General features: G+C 38.1%; 1 protein-coding gene across 1 annotated transcript in view; it reads left to right on the top strand.

The window, feature by feature from the left end:
- Positions 1–18,788, top strand: part of fstl4 (follistatin-like 4) — a 208,906-nt gene that overhangs the window by 153,632 nt on the left and 36,486 nt on the right. The window contains exon 7 of the mRNA XM_085289588.1: positions 14,059–14,225. Coding sequence (XP_085145714.1) covers positions 14,059–14,225 — 167 coding nt within the window. The remainder of the gene's footprint in view (positions 1–14,058; positions 14,226–18,788) is intronic.

Genomic DNA, 18,788 nt, shown 5'->3' with positions numbered 1-18,788 from the left:
GAAGTATGGGAGATTAGCTCAAGACTGTCAGCTTGTTTCCATTAAGCCTTTCCGAGCAGGATGGATTTTTTTGGACTTTGAAAGTTAAAATGCCCTCGGTTTTATTAAACGAACGTAAAATTTCTTTCCGAGTTGTGTCTTAAGACTTTTAATTCTTCGTACATTTTCTTCTTGAAGTTATGCAAGCCACTTCATGCTGTTTGCCTAAAAGCAAAAATAACAGATGTAAATATGTAATAAAAATGTGATGGATAAATAAAACCTGCACATACAACAGTTGTATTAGTATTAGTTTGGCTTATAGAAAGCTTTGACTCCTCAAGCTCATAGTTATAGTTGAAATTCAATTACAACATACAATACAGTATTTTTGAAATATGAACTTTTTTCTCTCTGTTTAGACTGGAAAGCAATGTCCTCAGTTTTATTAAATTTTATTATGCAAATGTTTTTCAACACAATTTAGTGATGTCAAAAAGTGATGATATCCTCGACCTTCAGGGGTGATATCATAGAAAATATCTGATTCACTGTGGCGACGACCTTTACCTGCCCTAACAAGGACAACCTTGTGTGGATGTGGTTCTGGTAGTGGAATGAGCTTTCCAGATATTACGTGATTGGTTATTTAAATCCCAGCCCGTCCATGAGCTCAAGTGCCCACAAACCAGACACTGAAACCTAAGTTTCTTTCACTGGCAGGCGAGCACGTTGCATGGTGTGCCAGTGTGAAAATGCAAAGTGTTTCACAGAATGTCTCTTGGGTTAAAAGCTGCTACGTCATGGCAGATCATAAGCACTTACATTACCTCACTGGTGTAACCTTAGCATCCCGAATGAAGAATCCCCCCACAAGCAACAGAATGTATAGTATATATTAAAAAGTAGGGATTTGTGGTGTGGGCAGGCCAAGCCTTAGTAAAAAAAAAATGTCCATGAAGCCTCCAGACAGGCAATTAATCTGTTTATATTCCTGACAGGTTACTCCTGTCCTTAGGGGTTGAACAACACAGTAAAGAGAGTTCTGTCCTTCATTAGCAAACTGATGGCAGTTCATTATTGAGTTTTGTCCTTTGAATATCACCACCACCTTGCAATGCACACAGGTATGTATAGCTATGCTCACCTTATGTATGGACTCTGTAGTTGGCAGCCTGTTCCTGCAAAGCTGTCCATTAAAGAATGTGGGGGAGACAATGGTTTCCCTTTAAATGGTCTTGGAAACATGCTGTTCCAGAAGGATTTTGGAATTTCTCTTATATAACACTAAAAAATTTGACTTTTTTGTTAATATAAGTATGCAGACACATTTCTAAAGTATTCTAAAAGTATTTCATTATGCACTCCACACTGTATATAAATGCCACTTGTTTTGCACATGTCCAACTACTAACCTCTGTGTATTTTATATATTTTATTTTATTGTTTATTTAATTTGTAAAATAGGTATATATATACACACACACATGTAGAAAAACATATTTAGTATACACATCCAGTAATGCATACACTCTTATATTGTACATATATTTATTACTCTCATATTTAGCCATTGTTATATTTTGCTTGTTTTATGTTATTGTATTTTTGCACACCTCTGTTGCTTGTGAAGCTCGCACACAAGAATTTCACTCGCATGTACTGTACTAGTGTACCTGCACATGTGATGTGAAAATAAAAGTGATTTGATTTTTGTTCAACCCACCGTTCCTTTTTATTTATTTTTAAAGAGATTTGACTGACCCGTTTCTGTTCTTGAAACCTCAGAGGTTTTTTTTTCTTCAATAAACTTAGAGGTAGTAATTTTGACAAACAGCACAGCTTCCAAGCAGCACATACCTCCCATTACTAAGAGTCCTGCTGCTGTGAAGTATCCTCAGCTCTATTTTTTAAATGGTTATGCAGATGCAGAAGGAAAATTGGCACAGCCAGATCTCCTACCCAACTAGCTCTAAACATATTGTTTTTAAATGCTAATTCCAACTTAGATTTCTACTATGCTTTTTTTGTTCTGTTTTTTCTTTCTTTCTTTGATCCTAACAAGGCTAGTTTTTTGCATAGTTAATGGGTCCTGTTGGAAAAGAAGCACTACTGTTGCTTTGCTAGTAAGTTGAGAGACAAGGAAGCACTTTAACTGGAAAGACAGGGAAGACAAAAAGACAAATTAAAACCTCTGAGAAGAGGAAGAAGTGATACGGAAAGGAAGAATGACAGGCAGCCGTAGAGTCACAAAGACATCAGGTAGGTGAGGCGCTCTGAAAAAGACAAAGACGGATAGAAATAGCCAAAGATGCAAAGACAGCATCACAGAGAAAATGAGGCGGTGGGTGGAAGAGAGAGAGCGAGAGAGATGGGAGAATTTAGAGAAGCAATGAGGAGTGGCTGCGGAGGATTCCTCTATACCTGTGGAGGAGATTAAGGGTCTACATCCAGCGTGATTAATGAGCTGGCCACTGATTGCTCATCCCCAGTCTCCCTCCCATGAATAATCACCACGCCAGCACTCCCAAAGAGAAAGCATGAATTTCTGCATGTGTATATGAGAGAGAGGAAGACAAAGTGCTTGTGTGTACATTAGATATGCAGCACATCAAGAGTATGCATATATGAGAGACATTAAATGAGCAGTATGCATGTACAATATGTGGAAGAGATGTGATATACACAGAATTAACTGAGCGTGCATAGTTATGTCTATATATACACAACATAACTCAGTGTGTCATTGTGCTTTATATGATGTATTTACTAATAGCTGCAGCCCACCTGCAGAGAGCAGCCCTCATATTGAATGCACAGTAAAGCACCAAGATCATTTGTACGCACCGTGGGCTCCCAGTGGGAGATCTGGCTCCCTACTTGCACTGTATAAACCCACTGGTGTCATTATGTTTGGAAGACATTATTACAGTTGATATTGAGGTAGCTCCCCTTATTATTTGTGGTGTATTGTGTGGGGGATGCTGCAAATGAGTGAGGACTGATTAATTGTAATATATATATATATATATATATATATATATATATATATATATATATATATTGTGTGTGTGTGTGTGTGTGTGTGTGTGTGTTGTGTGTGTGTGAGTGAATTTAATTTACAATAATGCGCGTTTAACTGCTATTCTTGTCACTGAACCTTATTACCTACCTGTGTTTTATAAGTGGAGCTTAAAAGTTTTCATTGTTATAAAGATTTACTTAACAGCTCTACTTACCTGTATTTGTCTTAGTTTGTGTAGTTTAATTATACAGTGTATTTTTAATGCTTACATTTAAAATAGATAAATAATTTTTTCCCATATTTGGGAAATTATTTTGTTATAGTGGTATATGATACTACTAGCACTACTAACAATAATTATTATTTCAGAGTCAACTAAGCAAAATAGAATTTAAGTTGATCATTTTCTGCTAGACTGATATTGTATTACAGAGTTATTGCAAAAAGTATGAATTTATTTATTGCTAAAGGTGTCAAGGCCTTTTTCTCAATCATGCTGCAGAAGATAACAGGTGGCAGCATGTGTCACTCTGATTGGAAGTGCACTTTGCGGGAGGAAACCTGTGTTTATAAACAGTTTGACACACAAAAAAACGATTGTGCTTTCTTGCCCAATGGTCTAAGATTGCCTGTTGTCATGATTTATGATTGTTGCCTGGCAACAATCACTAAGAAAATCCATGTTGTTGTCTCTAAAAAAAAAAAGAAAGAAAGAAAAAAAAAATAACCTTAGTGCTTAGTTGCTTTGAATCCTTCAAGTTTCTGTGCCTAGTTTGGCAACTTTGCAAGAACATGTAGGAAGTGTGAAGGCTGGCAAATCAAGCCCACTTACTGTAGCAGCTGCTTTTCACTAAGCGATGAGCCTAATGATTAATGCCTGAATCTTAATTTACCAAATGAGTTCGAATGAGGATATTTTTTTTCAAGAGGGTCAAATATGAATAATCAAGTGTGTCGTGCATGTATTTGCATATATAACTCACGACAAGAGCACGATATAGTTGTCATGAGTGACACGTTACCCTGCTCCAAGGCAAGTAAACAATGACTGACACAGAGAGAGAGAGAGAGCACTTTGCTTTTTAAGGTATGAAGAGGCTCTGTGAGTGAAAATAAATACATTTATGTTTCTACGATGTGAACAATGCAAAACTGTTTGATTAACACACATTCTTAAAATAAAGTGAGTGTAAAAAAACATATATCATCACATTTGTTGCTAAGTTGGTTGTGGTAGTGTGATGGTCTGGGACGGCTTTACTGCTTCAGGATCTAGGGAACTTGCTTTAATTCTTGGAGCCATCAGTTCTTCTCTGTACCACAAAATAATGAATGAGAATGTCCGGTCATCAGTTCATGCAATGAAAGTCAAGCACACTTCCACTGCAGGACGGTGATCCAAAACACCACCAACACCAGCAAGTCCACCTTTGAACGGCTGAAAACAAGAATAATTAAATAAAACAACAAAGGTTATGGAGTTTCCTAGTCAAAGTCCAGACTTGAATCCAGTTGAAATACTTTAACATGAGCTTAAACAGGCCGCTCATGCCCTAAAACCCTCCAGTCTGGCTGACAAATGCAAAAAACGAAGGAATCAAGAAGGGGGTAGATAATTTTTTACGGTATTCTCTGCACTCATCGGTGGCCACTTCAGTCGTTTGCCTTCAAGTGGAGAAAATTTTAACTTGTGGGACCCTTGTGTTTAGTGTCATCAGCTGTTCTTATGGCCGTTGAAGTTGCCAGATGTAATGGACTTTATATGGCCTTCTGTCGTTATGTCAGTTTGAACTGCTTCCTTTGTGGACTGATATTGTAAATTCCTCTCCTCTTCTTTTGGTGCAGCCTTTTAGATGTTGAGCTATTTTTAATTCCAAGCTCTTTTGGTGCAGCAGTGTACTGTGGCCATTTATGTACCAAAAGTTCTGCTGATTTTCAAGGGATTTGTTTAGAAAATAGATGCTACCAGTGCACATAGATAGATAAATAAATAAATAAATGGACAGACACGAACGCTTACTCAAGGAATACACCTGGTGCAAATCGATCAGGTCACTCCTGTGATGTCTTTTGCACAGCACCATGTATTATATATGGACTCTTTTATTTCAAAAGCTCACACTACTGGATACTCACTGCTGCTCTGGTTTCTGGCTTCGTACCCTCTTTACATGTTCCGTGCAACTTAACATGGCTTCCATAAAAATATCAAATGCTATTTTAAGCAATGCAATGTTTCAGAAAAGCACTGTGGTGCATCTGGTATACACTGAGTTGAGCTAGTTGTGGAATTGGATCCAGTGTCCGGATCAGAGTTGGAAGATGACGTAACCACAAAGATTATAAAGTTAATTTCATAGAGATTTTTTATGAAACTGTTTGCCTTCCTTCCCATCCATCCATCCGTCCGTCTATCCATCCATCCAATTTCTGTTTTCTGTTTTCCTCCAGTGAGCCGCTCTGTGCACTTCTTTTCAACAGTAGCCTTTCGATCACCAGCCCACAATAATTTCTACCTCCCACTTCTGTAGATATCATCGTTCTCAAGCTTGTGAAATACTGACTCTTTTGCCTTCTGTCATTTGATGAGGTATTGTTGAAGTCTGTATTAAAATTTCACTCGGATTGTGCTTTGGGCAAAGTCTAAAACTGGGTGCACTCTTTTTAAAGTCAGTGAAGAGACTAAATTTTAGAATGGTGCATCAAATTAAGGAGATTCAGTTAAGATAATCGCATTACAGAATATTCTGTTTTCTAATAAAACACTGTTGAGAATTTCATGTCACAATAATTCAAAACGTTTCATCATTTGATTCTACTCTAATTTTAATAGTGCTCCCTTTTACTTGTGTGAATGGTGTCTAGGTCAAAACAATGAGGAAATAAAACTGAAATGTAAAAGGACTTTCTGATGTTTGGTGGGCTATCTTGTTAGCAAGTCATTTCAAACTAGAATGCGTCATAACATGATTACAGTTTGTGGGACACTGAAATTTTGAGGCTGTTCAAACAGTGGTTTGGTACAGACGGGTGGTGGAAAAAAAATCAAACCCTTGACCTCTAAAGTGATGGCGTTATGCTCTCTGTGTACCATTGGCCCACTCACTCGCAGAGACTCATAGAATCATGGCACACAGACACGTGGTATGTCATGGTTCAGCGTCTCATTTCACACTTTAAATTAGCTGGAGGAATGTGGAATATTTTCTCTTCTTACCTACACTTAGCTACGTAGACATTGTTTGAAACACAAATTAAGTAATCTAAACAAAACTTTGCATAATGTGTGTCTGTCAGCTTATTTTGTGTTTCCTGGCCTACTCGCATGGCTTCTCATGTCCCACTCCTTCCCCTATAACCCTGATTCGATATGTCTTTATCTTCTTGCTGTGCACCTCACCACCTCCACTGTTCCATCTTCGGACTTATCCTCTAAGAAAGACATTCGACTTCTCTGCTTTGTGGCCTGATATCTTAGTGGTCTCATAGAAGTAGGAAGGGACAACTCTCTGAGTTGCATTGTTGAGCTTGCCCTAGGAGCTCTTCTACGTGCTCAGCATCAAATTGTTCTCACACACACGCACAATGTACAGTTTTACATCTTTAAATTCATTGCCGTCTTTCATCGTAGATTTTTTTTACTTGGTTTTCTATTGGCATTTCATCTCAAGTTCCCTTGTTTCTTTTCACATTTGTTTTATTTTCTGGTTTAAACCCTTGTTTCTGTATTTGTTTCTTGCAGTATTTGGCCTCACTCCTTCTCTGTTCTCTCACTCCTTTTATTTTTTTTTATTCATGTATATCCCTCCTGAGCTTGATACAGGAAACTTCCCTGTCAGCTGATCCATAGCTCGGTTAGCAGGGATGATCGATCAGAGGAGCTCCTGAATTCCCCAGAGTGTCAGTTACTAACTTACATATACGTTAGGAGCTATTTTGGTAAAAAGGAAGGGAGTGTAGGAATCATTAACTAGCTAATGTCATGACAACCTTTCCCAGTCAGCCGGGGCAGAGTGGGCACTGCCTGTGGATATGCAATTTGTCTGGGTCATTTGAGAACAGGACAGAGCATGGGAGGCGTTTTTTAAAACTGATTTTTATAGGGTCCCACAAAAGGCAGAAATAATGTTCATAGTTAAAATAAACATGTGTGTAATTCATTATCCTGGGACTGGATGTTTTTAAAGTGCACTTTGAAGTGGCAACTGAGGCTTAATCGTTGGCTAGATTTTTAGCTCTTTTTACTCCAAGCACAAATAAATAGTTATATATTTTCCTCCCCAAGGTCAAAATTGACATTGTTCTGAAATTACAAAAGTAAATGAAAAAACAAAGAAAAAAAAGCTTATACATTGTCAAACTCACCAAAATTTAAACCATAAAAATAATAGAAACACAAAGTTTTCTCGCTTTGTTCCACATTTTTCCATTAAATTCAGGGATTGATTGCCTGTTTGAGTTTTATGCAGGTAAAGATGAACATGTGATGACATAGTTAAGGTTTTTAAACGAAATATAGATGTTGCATTAAGCAACAGTAAGCAACCAACAGCAAACTGTGCTAATATGTATTTTTTCTAAGGCACAGCCCATATTATTTCTGTATTTTTGTTGGAAAAGTTTAAAAACTATTTACAATCTCAGTGCATGCAAGCAAAATGATTCACTTCTGGCTACCTTACCCAGAATAAGGGCATGTCCCAGATATCTGCGCTGGAGTAAAACTATTAGTTTTATACATGTATACTGATGATAGTACAGAGATGTACTGGGCCATATTTCACAAAGCAGGTGTAATGTAAACTCTGAGTTTGTTAACCTTGAAATTAGGGAACCTCTGGGTTTCTGGATTAATCAGTCGCCAGTGTAAGAACAGAGACTGTGATTACATCACAGATTTATTATCAGCTCAGAATCAAATCAATAGGCTGCATCTTTCTAACTCTGTAACTCTGTGGACAGAGCAGCTAAGTTGTAAGCCAATTCCCTAGCACTGAAACATGTAGTGTCAATCACTGTTTAAATAAAGCTTATATATATGAAGCTTTAGACATATAACATACTAATCAACTACCAACCACTCGTCATGTTGGAATGATTGACACTGATGGAAAAATGTCTGTCACAGTTGGCGATTGGAGATTATGTGAACATTTGAGGGAATATTTTTCTGAAATGACTAAAACTGGACTAAATGTAGTTTAAAGTGGTTTTTAAAAGCAGGCTGCAGACAGTTTGATTGTATTCTGACTGGATTTCATGTTGAAATATGCTGGCATGTTGTAATACACTTATTAAATCAAGCAACATTTTAAAAGGTCCGATGTCTGAAAATTCAAAGTGAAAACCTCAGCATATTTTCCACTGAAAATCCCCAAAATGAGTCTTGCTGGGTTTAAATAATATGGCAGGCCAACAGAAAACACATCTTTTCTGCTCGATCGATATTTCTCTTTGGTTTCTATTGATACACATTCATGTTCATTAGTCAACTGTATTAAAATGGAGGCTCTTCTCTCTTTTGTTGTCATGGTGAGTCGTGTTATCGGAGCTCCATTAATAATGGCTTTCTTTCTCTACTCACGGATGAGTTTAAGTCAGGGTCAACATACTTAGAATTGATTGAAACAACTCTGTTGAGTCTTTCTGTTTATAGCTAGGCTCTGAGTTTGTTCAGAGTGTGTTCTGTAATAGGTCCATGGTCTGATTCAACTCCATAAACAGGCTTAGGTCTTGGAACAATACACCTCACCTAATATGATCTAAGATGTATTCTACATGCAGGTCAAAAAAGAAAACAGAAATCATAAAACACAAAATGTAAAACACTGACCCTTTCAGCTATCAGAACTTAGTGACTCTGATATTCAGATTTATCTTTCTTAATCCTTTCTTAATTTAGCAACTGGTGAAAGAAAAAATGTTTTCTTTTTTTAAATTTATATGCATGCATGTTTGCAGTACCTATCCATCCTAAATTATGAATTTTGTCACGGAAACTCAACACAAACTCCATTTGCCTTACTCACACGTGCACATTGGATGCCTGTGTTGAATGTAGTGCGTTGTCCTCCTGTAGACTAGTCCACAAATTTAAGAAGGCTCACTAAGGGTATTGTCTTCACTTCACTTCACTTCATTTTAAGCATATGTTGTATTGGAGAAAATGATGTTTAAATATACTGCTTTATCCGTATCATTACCTGCTCAGTCTTAGGGAGTTTGGGGGCCTTGATACATGAATTTGGGTCCAGTTTAAATCAGATTTTCCAGCAGATGTTGTGCCTGAGTATCACATTTCAGTTCTAATGTTGCTTTAGTTTTTACCTCTCAGGAAGAAAAGGCTGATGGGATATTGTCGTCACCCCAGCATGCAGGCTTGGCATAGACACCCAAGTTTGTTCAGGCCATAACTTGAGAAAGAAGCACCCTAGGATTTTCAAACTGATATCATGGGTGCAAGTTCAGGTGTTAATGGCCTCCAACTCAAGGTCAGAGGTCAGGTTTTCTAAAAATCTTGTGAATGCAATAAATCAAGAACAAGGTGACGTAGGGTTTTGAAATTGATACCTTAGGTGCATCTAGTATTTTATTATTATTATTATTATGTTTTGGTACTTCATTACCTTTTTTTATGTACAGTGGTCCATCGCTATAACGTGGTTCTCTCGGCCCCGCTGTTTCGCAGATCTATTTTGGTGCAATTTTGCTCTTCCTCTTACAGCGCACATTGTGTTGTGCGTCCTGATTGGCTGTAGACCACTGTCAATCAATCTCATGCCGTGTCTCCTGCACGAATGCATTCAGCTTGTCAAATTTACATAAATCTTCTATCGCTAGCAGTGTGACTCTGAAGTGCTGTACGGTATGTTTGTAAGTTTTTTCCCCAACAAACACAATAATGTCGACGAAACAGGTGCCTTTGGTTTCTATAATACTGGACTTATTTTTCTACAAAGGTTTGAACTTTGAGAGTGTTTAAACAAGAGAACAGTGTGAAAATGTTCTAGCCTGTCTGAGAAAAGTGTATGAAGTGTGTAGCGAGGGGTTTTACAGCCTTAAAGCATCTATAATAATTGTAAAAATTAAAGCTGGCTACTTCGCAGATTTCACCTATCGCGGGTTATTTTTAGAACGTAACTACCGCAATAAACAATAGAACAATGTATAGACTTATTTTGTGTATCACTGTATGTATCGTTTGTACTGAGTGATCTTGGGCAAAAGAGATTTAAAGTCTCTAGAGTGCTGTGTGGGTTTTTTTCTGGTTAAATTACAGTCAAATTAAAAAACAAAAGTAATTCTGGGGTCTTATAATGTGAAACCGTGGCTCTGATCCTGATCTGATAAATTAATTCAGCTCTGCCTTTTAACAAGTCCCTGTTAGTCGATGTGCAAAAGTGACCATAGTAACACCTCATGCCAAATGGTCTGTCAACACAGGGGGGACCTGTCTGATCAAGCAGCTTCACAAGTTGCTGAAGGTGTTGTGAATGAGGAACAGCATTGCTTTTCAAAGCAAGAGTGCTGAAAAGTGGGGTCTGCCTGTGAACATAAAACCAAAGTTGCAATGTGTGACTGTCATCTAAAGCTCATTAAAGGTGTCTATTTCCTGTAACTCTTCAGAAGCCAACTTTCAAGTATCTAAAGACTTTAATTACAGCTTAAAACATTTAAAAAAAATTCATTAATGACTCATTTCCATTGGAAAATGACATTAAAGCAATCATTATGATTTGTAATTATTATTATACACCAATTTTTCCCCTTGCACACAAAGGCAGAGGTTTTTCTGTCTCTTCTTGGTCTCTTGACTGTAATCTCAGCAGGTTGAGTAAGGATGGGCTCAGAATTAATTTCACGGTGTCACGATTAATTTCACAACTAATCCGTCTTTCATAGGTCTTTTTTTTTACCATGGTGTTTCTGACAGACATTAAAAGTGATGACTAATATATCAGCCGCAATGTTAAAAGTTTAGATTGACCTCATATGATGATGTTTGGCAGAAACATCTAAACACAGCCGCCGATGGATTGACGGTGCATTTTCTATTTGATTTGGTTTGCAAACAGCAAGGTAACTGCCTTGCTTTAGGGCTTCGAAGGTTATCTTTTCACCGCTGCCATATTGCTTTCTGACAGGATGGATTGAAGGTATTCATTCCAAAACGAGATAAAAACAGTGCTATCTAAAATTCACCAACCTATACCTGATGTAGTCCTCAAACAGAGATTTAAGTACACAAACACAGCATACTAGTGCAACCAGTTTTCTTATTTTCCCCTTTTCCTCAGTACGCAGTTAGTTCTTATAGCAAGAATTTGTCTGTGGAGTTAACAGCCTCAATATGCAGTTATGCTGAAAAGAAAGAACATCCTAATCCATTTTCTGGTTTTATCTATTAGGACATATCACGTCATCTGGTCTTTATTAAATTTCAAATTATTTAAAACCAAACTCTAGTGGACAACAACTCGTGACAAATAACAAAAACTGCCAAAATGAAAAAATAGAGTCTGAAAAACTAATACACACCGTGATTTAGGAGCTTGTGGAGACGCCTTTGGCAGCAACAAGTTGCAGCAATTGTTTTTCGTATGATTTTATCAGTATCTCGCATTGATTTGGAGGAAAATTTGCACACTTTTGTTGTGCACAGCTCTCTTAAGGCTACAGGACGTCAGCCAGGTTAAGGTTTGGACTTTGGCTCGGCACTTGCATCACCTTGATTATTTTTTGTTTTTAGCTGATTTGCTGCTGTGTTTGAGGACCAGATCTTTGATATTATATCTTGATAAGGAAATCTACGAGTGTGTGTTAAGTCAGTTACTACAGACTACAGTTTATTGCTTGTATAAACTGTAGCTGTTCTGCACATAATTCATATTAATTACATTTCATAAATGAACATGGAGACTTTTTAACTCTACCCTTAAATAATGTATTGATGGTTGCGTCTGTCTTAAGAGTGAGCATTCATTGCATAAACACACAGCAAGCTACACAGGTCTTGCTTCCAATGCACTGTATTAAATTCAGTGTGAGCAGTGGTCTACTTGAAATTCACTGTACCACCTGAAATCACCCCTCCAAGCCATGTCAGATCAATGCATTTCATCCCTCATCTGTCCACATGGCACTCAAAGCCTGTTCTGCCACCCAAATTACTGATCTGCTGAATTATAACTTTGTTGGACCTGGCAGTGTACTGTACCCAAGGCATTCTGAAATATCACTGACAGACCGAGCTGTCAGCATGGATATATCTATCATCTGGAGAGCTATGTGAAACAGACAGCTAATATCCCGGGGTCTTTTACAACAGGGTTTGTCACAGTCGGATTCCAGACAAGCAAGTTCCCCAAGAAACATTTCAAAGTCTCTTAGCCATCTCGTTGAAGTCTGTTTGGACAATGAAATATTGTTCCTGGTGGATGTCAAAATGGCGATTTGTTGTGATGCTGGCCTCACCACTGTTATTCAGTCAGGAATTTAGGAGTGTTCTAGTCTTTTTCTTCATGTAGGTCTATGTGTTATGATGCTGCATGTTATGATAGATTGAATACATGGAGAGGAAGCTGAAGTTAGGAAACTTTAATCATTTTTTTTCTCTACAAGCATTCGGATAGCTGTGATAGCAAAATGTCAGGTGTGTAAAAATATGTCATCACACTAAGTTTAGTTTATTCTTAATCAGTTCCTCAACATTTTTTTGGATCTAAAAGAAGCTCCATGGCAGGCAGATACTTTCAAGTTTGTAATGCTTCACTAATTTTAGCAGCTGCAATAAATAAATGACACTACTGTCAAAGTCGGGCAGTAATGTGCTGAATAACAATTACACTAGAAACCACTGTTAGATGCCACAGAACATGAAAGAGAATATCCATAAATCTATTGTTCGCTAATATTGGTAGAAAAAGTAAATGAATTGCAATGGTGTCTAAATAAATGTTGCTTTTACATAGGTCAGGAAGTCTAATGGACTCAAATTATTCCTTATATTTAACTATATTAACTACCTTATATTTAGCAATGTTTAACAATTAAAATATGCTAATTAGTCTGTAATATTATGTGATTGCATTTGGTCTTTAGCGTCATCAGGGATTCCAGTAATAGTATTTTTTGTGTGTTTTCGCATCAGTGTATCCTCAGTGTGATACCCTTTCTATGACTATTTCAGTGCTGCAAAGTCATGTAACAGGATCAGTTGATAAAATCGTGTGTGTGTGTGTTACACATGAGGTGATTAGCTGATTGTTGCTCTCAGTTGGCTCCACTGAGATTTTTGTCAGGTATCTGTGTTACTTACATTTATTGAATTGTTTCCTGAGCCAGTATTGACGTGGGATCACGTATCATGTCAGTTGTGACTCAAATGAATTGCAGATACACATAATATCTTTTGGCAGCAGGCATACATGCATCAACTTTAAACCGATACAAAAACTGGAAAGCAAATGATGAGGTGGTGTGGTGCAATACAGGCCACACAATATATTTAATAGTTTAAAATACATGTTTCGTGTTATAACATATCCCATGACCCAGACTACATTTAAGACAGTACAAAGTATATGATGAAGCTTTTGGATTCAAAGTCTTACTGGGACCATGTAGATTTGGTGCCTGGCCACACATCTTGGCGACAGATACTATTTATAGCGCCAGCGGGAACAGAGAAGAATAATTCTTAATTTGCCGTAAAGGTGAATTGAATTGGACGGCCATTTCAATGAACATAAATTTCCCTTAATGAGAAGAATGATATTTGGCTGGCTGCGTGTCCTCTGATATGTGGCCTTTCTTCATACTGCATATCCTTCACAGCCGGACAGCTGTTTATCCTCCTCGGTCCACTTGTAATGAGATGAATGCTTAGAAATGTGTTCAGCTTGGCTATAGTTCCAATTCATCAGCACTCATTCAGATTTGTGATTTTTCTCGTTATTTCTCCATCTTCCCCTTTTTCTCAATCCTTTCTTCTTACTGTTGTCTCTTTCTCTGCCAACCGCAAATTATTTTCCTTCATGCTCTCATTTGAACAGAGGTTGTCCAGCTGAGCCTGGCCGAGGACCAGCGAATCAGCGTCTCCACAGTAACAGTGGGCCTAAGTGCAGTCCTCACCTGCGCCATCCAGGGGACGCTGCGCCCACCAGTCATCTGGAAGAGGAATGGCATCATCTTAAACTTCTTGGACCTGGAGGACATCAATGTGAGTTCATGTCTTTTTCCTTGGTTGATGTAATTATTTGTGGTTGTTGGTGCGCAACTGCAAACTACACAACTACAAAGTCAAGTTGCTGGTTCTTTATGGCTATAAGCAGTTAAAAACTGAGGTTGTTTGATTTTTATTGGCGGATAAGGTTTTGTACATAAACTGCTTGTGTAAGTCAGGTATTATATATGGAAGCCGTTTCCACCACTAAAAAAAAAAGAATCCATAAGTCAAAATTTTGAGTTGTTTTCTTGAAATTTTGATTTATTAACTCGAAATTTCAAGTTAGCGCTGCCAATCAGTAATCTATGTGAATGACGTCATTTCCTTGTTACCCGGAAGCTGCAGCCCTCAGCTACAAATGCTACAGCTAAGCTACCAGTATTATAGCCAATCATGAATGCACAGATTGCTGAGTATTTTCAGCGTTGCTTCACAAATGATGAAATCCTTGTGTCATTAGCTGAATCACATGGAGTTGCTATCAGCAAACGTACTCTCAAAAGTGCCAATTTGTTACAATCTGGTTTTGAGTGCGCATTCCTTTGTGCCATATCCTTCCGGGTAACAAGAAAATGACGTTATTCACGTAGATTACTGATTGGCAGAGCTAACTCAAAATTTTGAGAAAATAACTCAAAATTTTGAGAAAATAACTTGAAATTTTGAGTTATGGATACTTTTTTGTTTCTTTTTTAGTGGTGGAAACGGGCTTCCATAATTATAAGCTGTTGTAGTAGAAGCAAGCAAAAATTTACCACCTACTTTTCATCTGCTTTGTTTCTTCTGACCATAGATACAAATATTTGATTCTTCAACTGCCAGTTAATTAAATGTCTTTACCATCTATAGTTGCCAACTTTCTGTTTGCTGTGTATCTACTGTTGAAAATGAGGTTGAGAGTTCTATGAGCGATCTGTGTAAATATAAAAACATATTAGTAAAACTGTGCTGGTTAAAATTCCCAGGCACTCATGAGGAAACTCTCTACAATTACATAAGTCCTGTAGTTACTTTATAAAACATATTTATCAGTCTTGACATCGACTTAAATAGAATGCACACGCACAACCTTAAAGCATGTGAGCGTGTTTGTCTGCCAAAGGTTCTTCTGAGTGGACCGCCTAATTAATATTTGGTAAACTTCAGCAGCATGGGGGCACAGTCGGGGGGCTCTTCACATGGATTGAAACCAGAAAGTCTATTAACACTTTTTAAAACGCTGCTGTAAAAGCGTTAAGAGTTCTGGGAGTTTTTCAGTTAGTCTCTAATCACTAGCATATTGTTTTCTTTTTGTATTCACACACTGCTTGTGATACTTATAAAATGCTCATCGGGGATCTGAAATGATGGAAGGTGTGCAGAGAATCCCGTGCTCTTCATTTAACGGAACCTCTTATCACGCGACCCCACCTAATAATCCACCAGCATCTGAGAAACCAAAACAGGGCAGGACGGGGACAAAAATCAAGGAGAGGAATTAAATAAAGAAAACAACGATTCCCTCGCACCCTCCATGAAATGGTGCAATTATACCTCGCTCAGTGCTTAATGAACTATGTCGCCATGCTCCTGTTTAGACACATCTGCACAGGTGACAGCGCAGTGCTGGCCTTGCTTTATCCACAACCGGATCACAATTCACTAATTGCATGTTAATGAGCAGCCTTGTTGGTCCGCTGTGATGATGAGCGGATAAACAATGTCAAGTGTTGAGGTGGAGACTGGAGGAGAGGTGATGGCAACAGAGGTCCCTTGGGGTTTTTGACCGGGCATAATGAATTTTCACAGAGCACAGTGATCTAAATGGTGGGAGAGGAAGCTTGAGTTTGTTTGGCTTCCTTTTTAGTCACTCAAATCAAACTTGAAGCTTAAAAACTAAATCCCAGAATTAATGAAAGGGATAACCTCTGCGTGTGGAGCTTCTTAATATTTTGTGTTATTCTGCACACACTGGATGTCGGTGCCAGAAAGAACAAGAGAAATTGCATACTTAATGCAACGTGCCAAGTTTTTGTGGCCAACTGGTCAATTAAGCTAGTTTGGACAGCCATCTCTGGAGATTAAGTGACTTCCTGGCTAAACGAAAGATAAAGAAGCCATTAAGTAATGAAAATGTAGGCATCCAAATAAATTAGTTCATAAAGGGCTAAAGGTAAATATTCAAGTTTATGCTAGGATTTTGTATCTCATTGATGCAGGGTATATTTCATCTCAACATGTGCACATGTTCTTGCAATTTATACAGGACTATAATAGAAATCTATGCATTTAATATCCATATGCAGGGCAGCTTTGAATAGATTTTCCAAGGCAAACTTCCCTTTAAACCTCATATGTAAGAACAGTTAAATTGCATCAAAAAAGGGCAGGGTGTTAGAAACAAACACAGATCTATTGTCTTTTTGAGACTTTTTATTTTTATTGTGTAGCATTTTGTACAAGTTGATTTGGACCACAGTGGTTCTGTGAGGTGACCAGCGAAAGGAGGGACGGGACATTACTCTCCTGTCGAAGTCCTTTCAGCACACCTTTCTCTCCTGTTGAGCTGTGCAGAATGGAAACAGGATTGTTTTCAGAAGTTTTATTTGATAGTTTTTGAAGTAGTCCTGCTCTCTGGCATATATAACCTCATTGAAACCAGAAAGCTGAGCCTCTATCACAGTCAGTCTATTCTTCTTCTTTTTTTTTAGCTTTGCCCATATTTTTCTCTTTCCGTTGAGCTTCTTTCTCAGTGCTTTCACCAGCGATCACAAAAAAGGCATTTCACATTTTGTGCGCCCAAAAAGTAACGCACTGTGTATATGGGTGGATTCAGTTTTCAGTTCATATGAAGTGCTGCGATAGGAAACTGATTATTGGGAAATGAAATTAGCTATATTTCATCAAAAAAAAGTTAATAGCGAGCTTCCATATGCATATGCATTGCTAACATGTATTAAACAGATATAGAAGCAGATACTTACTTCTACTACTACTATAGTACTACTCGGCTCTATTCTGTATATCAAGGTAAATTAATGATGATTATCATTAGAGAACAAACCAAAGGAGACTCTGATTTAGTTTTGCATGTGAAAGGAATAATTTCCGCAAGTGATTTAAGATCTATTAATTTGAATGTGGCCACTGACCATCTTTCTGTGTAACTCTGGGACTGCTCTTATTATTCAAGTGTGTAATTTTCCTTGAATAGTAATAAAACCCTGTAATTTTTCTCCAACACCTTTTTTAAATTCTGTGTCCATGTGTCATCAGCACATTTCACAAACTCAAAGATTAACGGCTAATACAATTACGTTATGATGAGGTTTGCAGGCCAGGTCTCTCCCATTTATTCTTAGGCAGTAATAGCACCAGCTACCCAGAGACAATGCAGGCTTGGTCATCACCATGTAAATGTATTAGTCAAAGATGAAAAACGGGGTTTTAATTTATTTTACCTTGGACTTGAATTGTTTCCTCTAAAAGAAAATCTTATATTTAACCATTACGATGTCTGCCCAGTTGCACTGCAGTCAAGTGGACCTGCAGAGCATTGCATCAACACATGTTAAGCCTTATGGTTTACATTTTAGTGCCTAAGATCACTCATCTGTGATATGACCCGTATCACAGATAAATGTGACTTACTTTGAAGTTTACAGCCAACCAAAACATAATTTCAGCTGACAAACTGAAGATAAAATCCAAGGTACTGAGTCAGTTTTAGGAGACCGCCATCCTCAGTCCCTTGTTTTTTTTTTTTACTGTACTACAGTCCTACTTTGCAGTCCGAGTGGCCCATTCAGTTTTAATTGTCCTTGCCAGTGTAGCGCTGTCTCTTCTCTTAATTGTAAATCCTGAACTTGAAAGGCTGCCTAAGTTCCTCCATCTATCTTACGGGAAAATCATTTCACATTTTTCCTGTCACAACGCTGCCCCCTTGTCAGGTCACATTAATTTCTAGAGCCCTCAAAAAAGGAAAAGAGAAAAGGAAGAGCTGCCATTTGTGGTTTCCATGTCATGACAGAGCTGCATCAGGACATCTGCTCTGCCACTTGGTGGGACAGCAAACTATTTAATGCCTTAATCCACCCTAAGCTGTGGCTGGAAACCCCCTGGTGACTGTCGCATGCTGCACCAACAACAACCCGCTCCATTCATCAACCTAATGGGCTTTATATTTTTAACCCTTGCCATTTATCAGGCTGAGGCAGTGTGATGAGGGAGAGAGGAGGATCAAATTCCCTGTTGCCTGCTTCAGCTCAACAGGGAAACCGTTGATTCATGGTCTCTCGTCCTTTTCGCATCACTCTTTTTCTCTGCTGTCTTTTCCCATCACTCCCTGCTGTTGTGTGCCTGCTTTCTCTGTTCCCTTCAAGCATCCCTATTTATTCTATCAAGATACCTTCATTTTTCCACCTCACTCCCCGTGGATGTTTTCTGCACCCCATTCTTCACCGGTATTCCCTCTCCAACACCTCCCACTCTTCTTTTTCCATCTTTAATTTTCCTCCCGCTTCTTCCTTACTTTTCACGCCCTCTCACCGCATTTGCCTTTTTGCCTCTTTTCTCACT

Source organism: Mchenga conophoros, linkage group LG10 (genome assembly GCF_057382185.1).
Source record: "Mchenga conophoros isolate Kocher_MC1m ecotype Shallow Benthic linkage group LG10, M_conophoros_male_GT1.1, whole genome shotgun sequence".
Classification (NCBI taxonomy): Eukaryota; Metazoa; Chordata; class Actinopteri; order Cichliformes; family Cichlidae; genus Mchenga; species Mchenga conophoros.
The sequence above is the reverse complement of the archived record's forward strand: the minus strand, read 5'-3'. Positions and strand labels throughout refer to the sequence as shown.